Source organism: Priapulus caudatus, unplaced genomic scaffold (genome assembly GCF_000485595.1).
Source record: "Priapulus caudatus unplaced genomic scaffold, Priapulus_caudatus-5.0.1 Scaffold620, whole genome shotgun sequence".
NCBI classification, from domain to species: domain Eukaryota; kingdom Metazoa; phylum Priapulida; class Priapulimorpha; order Priapulimorphida; family Priapulidae; genus Priapulus; species Priapulus caudatus.
In genome coordinates, this window is record NW_014577681.1 from 55,805 (window position 1) to 61,230 (window position 5,426).

At 47.8% G+C, this 5,426-nt stretch overlaps 1 protein-coding gene across 1 annotated transcript in view; it reads left to right on the plus strand.

Annotated features, from left to right (window-relative positions):
* The first annotated feature begins 271 nt into the window (after positions 1-271).
* The window catches only part of LOC106812211 (ADAMTS-like protein 2), an 11,473-nt gene continuing 6,318 nt past the window's right edge, over positions 272-5,426 (plus strand). Inside the window, exons 1-6 of the mRNA XM_014816034.1 lie at positions 272-611; positions 717-890; positions 1,336-1,387; positions 2,692-2,896; positions 3,654-3,809; positions 5,050-5,217. Coding sequence (XP_014671520.1) covers positions 287-611; positions 717-890; positions 1,336-1,387; positions 2,692-2,896; positions 3,654-3,809; positions 5,050-5,217 — 1,080 coding nt within the window. The 5' untranslated portion in view covers positions 272-286. The remainder of the gene's footprint in view (positions 612-716; positions 891-1,335; positions 1,388-2,691; positions 2,897-3,653; positions 3,810-5,049; positions 5,218-5,426) is intronic.

Below are 5,426 nucleotides of genomic sequence, written 5' to 3' on the forward strand. Positions count from 1 at the left end.
GATATATTACATCAGAAATATTAGAAATTCAAAATATGATGTCAATTATATCAATATTTAGAAATGTGATATCAGCGTACGAAACCATCATTGATTCAAACACTCATATCTGATTGTGTAGGTAAAGGTGGTTTCTACCGCGACCTTAGTCAACATCACCTACAGATACTCACTAAACACGACGCGTACGGAAAACCGCAGACGGCAGGCCGACAACCATAGCCCGTTCGACGACGTCATACGACACCTATCATCAGACCCTGTTATAGCACTCGATATATTCGGGATGTCACGGAATGTCACACCACATGTCCGTGACAGGATATCATCAGATGTCACACCATACGATAGTGACAGGACATCATCGGAGTCCTCATTTGATGACACGGTGACCTCTCTACTAGCGACGAGTCCGTCCCCTGGCTACCGCGAGCCGCACCTCGTACACGTGTCGCACAGACCGATCTTCGTTCACGAGGAAGAGCAGAACCAACCAACATTCGTCAGGCAGAGTCTCATAGACGGTGAACGCTTTCGTATGACCGAATACGACAAGGACAGAGAGCGTGAGGGTCCAGGCGCCCGACTAAGCTTGGATAGTGACGACGTTGGTGGGTTTCTCTTTTTACTTATTCTTTTCGCTTTTTTTTCTTTCTTTTTTTCTACTCTCTCGCATGCTTGTTTCTAATCTAAATCTCTCTAAATCCTGTCTGCAGGTGGCGACAACGTTGACGATAGCGCTGTAGGCGGCGGGGAACAGACGAACGTTTTGTCACCGGAGTCAGTTACAAGTGATGCGGCTTTTACCACCGTCGCTGTTATCACAGACGAACCCGCGTTCACGTGGCGCGTTGTAGGATATAGCGAATGCAGTGTTACGTGCACGTCCGGTAGGTGACGCTGAGCAGCGTTACATTATCCGTAGTGATAGATAAACTCACTGAGCTGCTATTGGTAGGGGCACACGAGCGATTTTTATCGCCCGATCGCCGCGAATTTCAAAATCGCTCGAAAAAATCGCTCGTGTGCCCCCTTTCACAGTCCGACGCGCAGCAGCAGCGAGGCGCCGATGTGTTAATTAATTGTCGGTGCCGAGCCGATGAATCGCCTTGCCCGCGTATCCACAAATATGGTTAGATATTTCGGCGATTTATATACGGCTCGGGGCGTAATTATTATCTGTCATCAGTGTGCCCCGGTGAAGCCGTGGACGGGCGTGCATTTTGGTTGCGTCTCCGACGAGGTCGGATTTTTCGAACGGATCGACAACTTCGGAACGTTGTTGTGTTGGAGTACATCCATAAACGTGAGTGCTTAGACATGTTCTGTTCCTAGAGTCGGCGTACAACGCAGTACGCGTCTTCAAATTCGCTAACTACGTCCACGTGTGGCCCCTTCGTGATCGGCGAATAAAAATCGCCCATCGGACGGTGCACGATGTGGGCCCCTAATTCGTGAACGGCTGCGAAGTATCGTACCTTAGTAATTAAAGATCTCAGCCTATGTGAGGAACAACAATTTTTCAATGATGCCGCGATCAACCGAGAGCGAGTCGATAAAATATAACTACGCTCGCGTAAGTGATCCTTCCCTAGCATCATAACAACGACCACCGCCGGATGCGAACACCCTACGTCGGGGGAACACGGAGGTGCCATAGTTACTATAGGTGCAGCTCAGTGGTATACTATCACACCGAAGTGTATATAACACTATACACGAGTGATACTAATACACGAGATATTCTGCGTCAGGTGAATAGATATACGGTATAGTATACAGCTATCAGGTTAGCAAATATAACATGAGGCTGATTGACTGGCGTTATGTTTGCGGATTTATGTAAATCGGTGGAAGGATCTGTGAAGCAGCCTAGCGCGGATTAGTTTACCGGATGTATTTATCTATATTACATAATATCACTCATTCGTCTCCTTAACATACTTAATTCATTACAATAACCGCGAAAGCAACAAACGACTCTTTTCATGTTTTTAACTTATAGAATATGGTAAGAGGGATGTGTCTGTTGTTAGCTAACGCCTGGTGAGACGTAGTCAGTTGACCCGTTCTTGGCAGGTCAGCGGGGGCAGCAACCGGTGGCCGCGAAGGCTGCAGTGTTTCCCTCAATGGGCGTGAGATGACTTGGCGTCCGTTGATGATGGAGTATTGCAGGACCGTCGCCAAGACCCGAACTCCGACTAAATGAGCCGTGCCTGAATCCAAAGCCTGCGACGCTAGTTTAGTGCTCACTGCTGCCTGCAGTTTTAATATCGCGTAATCTATCCGTAATGGAACAGCGTATAGCTTGCGACGGCTAGCGTCTAATTGCTGTTGATTTGTTCACGCTCGACTATCCTAAGCGGGAATCATATATTGCGGATTAACCAATGTAATCAGGGTCGTTATGATATATCTATATATCCTATATATATATTTGTGTGTGTGGTGTGGTGTTGTGTTTGTGTGTGTGTCGTGCCGTGCGTGCGTGAGTGCGTGCGTGCGTGCGTGTGTGTGTGTGCGCGCGCGTGTGTGTGAAACACAGGTCTGGTAAGAACTTTATCGCTCGCAATTTATCAAAACCTTCCTTCTGAGAGCCTCGCATCTGCAAAATCGTACTATCACTTTCACTGATCAAATCATCCGCTGAAACCAACGACCAATGTAACTAGTACCGCGGTTTGCCGCCAGGTGGGTGACGGGTCTGTGGTCGCAGTGTTCACGCACGTGTGGCGATGGCGAGCAGTACAGGTCGCTACGATGCTGGAGGATGCTGGCGCCTGGCTTCGACAGCACTGTGCACGCAGAGCTGTGTGGGGAAGAGCGACCGAGGACGGTGCGTGCGTGCAGCCTCGCAAAGTGTGGCCCGTTGTGGGAAACGACTACATGGTCGCAGGTTTGTCATGTTGCGCTTTTCTCTCTCCCCCCCCCCATCTTTCTTCCTCTTCCCTCTCTCTCTCGCTCTCTGTCGGCCTCTGTCTCTGTCTCTTTTTTCTGTCTCGCTCTCTATCTCTGTCTCTTTCTCTGTCTCTGTCTCTGTCTGTCTCTGTCTCGGTCTCTGTCTCGGTCTCTGTCTCTTTTTCTATCTCTGTCACTTTCTCTATCTATCTATCCAGCCGTCCGTCCGTTCGTCTGTCTGTCTGTCTGTCTGTCTGTCTGTCTGTCTGTCTGTCTGTCTGTCTGTCTGTCTGTCTGTCTGTCTGTCTGTCTGTGTGTCTGTGTGTCTGTGTGTCTGTCTGTTTGTTTGTCTGTCTGTCTATCAATAAATAAATAAATAAATAAATAAATAAATATATATATTATATTATGTGTCCCGCTCTCGCTCTCTGTCTGTCTGCCTCTCCCTGTTAGGTTAGGCGGATGCAAAATCGCTACTAGATGAATAATAAGATATTGGAATGTCGTAATAAAGTGCTGATCCCTCACAATATTTTTCTATTAAATGTGACAGTGAATTTCATATTCATCAATGGTTAGAGAGGTGAGATGGATCCGGGTGCGGAATATGTTAGGAACATAATTGAAGGACGTAGATTCGTCGTTAGCGACATGTGGTGGGTCAGCGTTAGGGAGGATGAGTATGAGGACCGTGTTGTAACTGGATTCGATTTGCACTCGCTGTCTGTGTCTCCGCGTGGCTGCGGCGTCTCTAGTGTTCGGTGCCGTGTGGGCATGGAGAGCAGACGAGAGACGCGAGATGCTCGACGACAGGCGACGAGTCATGTGACCCAGACACTCGCCCCGTCTCGCGGAGGATTTGCAGCGACGGTGATTGTGTGAGTCACTGGACGGTTACGGAATGGTCAACGGTAAGATGGGCAGCGGGTGGACGCGTTAAGGAAAGGGTGTTTCCGCAGCGGGTGGGTGGATTAAAGACAGAATGTGCCTACAACGCGTGGGTGCGTTAAAAAAGGGTGTTTCCGCAGCGGGTGGGCGCGTTAAAGAAAGGATGTGCCTACAACGCGTGGGAGTGTTAAAAAAGAGTGTGTCCGCAGCGGGTGGCTTGATTTTTTTTCCTAGGTCAATCAAGAACATAGGGCTCTAGTGAGCGCTGCCATTGGTTGATACAAATCACGTGCCTCAAACTCCTGTTTTATGGTGTATTCACTGCATTGTGACCCTAACCCTAACCCTAACCCTAACCCAAACCCTATTTAAAAAAATATATAAAAAACATAATTTTTAATTGTTGTAAAAATTAATTGTTGTTATTAAAATGTTGTAAATAAATCATGTAAATATTTGCGTTAATTAGAAAAAAATTGTTAAACGGATAAAGATAGAAAAATACAGAAAACAGGAAAATAATTAGAAAACGGATGGGATGCGATCCACCGACTTGAATTGCGTCCTGTACTCGCTAGGCTATTGAGGATTATAGCAATTATAAATTTTGGATGTGCTATGAATATAACGACACTGTGACGTCATTGAGCGACGAAACAAGCTCGACCAATAGCAGCGCTCACTAGAGCCCTATGTTCTTGATTGACCTAGGAAAAAAAGCGTGGGCGCGTTACAAAGGGTGTGTCCGCAGCGGGTGGGTGGGTTAAAGAAAGGGTGTGCCTACAGCGGGTGGGTGGGTTAAGGAAAGGGTGTGGCTACAACGGGTGGGCGCGTTAGAAAAGGGTGTGTCTGCAGCGGGTTGGTGAGTTAAAGAAAGAGTGTGCCTACAACGAGTGGGCACGTTAAAAGAGAAGCCCCTGGATGAGGTAGATTAAATATGGGGGGTGGGGGTATCCCCGTTTGATAGTTACAACCCGGTTTGCTGCGCCACCTTCCTGGTATAGACTAGTTCCTGTAATTTCACTCAATCAATAATTATCAATAATTATTCCTATAGTGATGGCATAGTCGATGCACCCGAGTTGACATACATAACAAATGAGCTTCCGAGCATCCCTTCACGCTCTCCATGTTCGTGCGTCAGTTTGCGACGTATAGATTAGCTTCCGAGCATCCCTTCACGCTCTCCGTGTTCGTGCGTCAGTTTGCGATGTATAGATTAGTTTCCGAGCATCCCTTCACGCTCTCCGTGTTCGTCTGCAGTGCCGACGCGCCTGTGAGCTACGGCGGAGATCAGTCAGCTGCCGGGATACGGACGGAAAAACGCAGCCTCCTCAGCAGTGCGACCAGGATAGCATGCCGCTGTCTGTGAGCATCTGCGGTAACCATGCCAACTGTCCGGCAATGTGGGTTCCGCAAAAATGGAGCCAGGTACTAATAGCATGCTAACACGCGGGTAATAATAGCATGCTTACACGCAGATGATAATAGCATGCTAACACGCGGGTAATAATAGCATGCTTACACGCGGGTAATAATAGCATGTTTACACGCGGGTAATAATAGCATGCTTACACGCGGGTAATAATAGCATGCTTACACGCGGGTAATAATAGCATGCTTACACGCGGGGAATAATA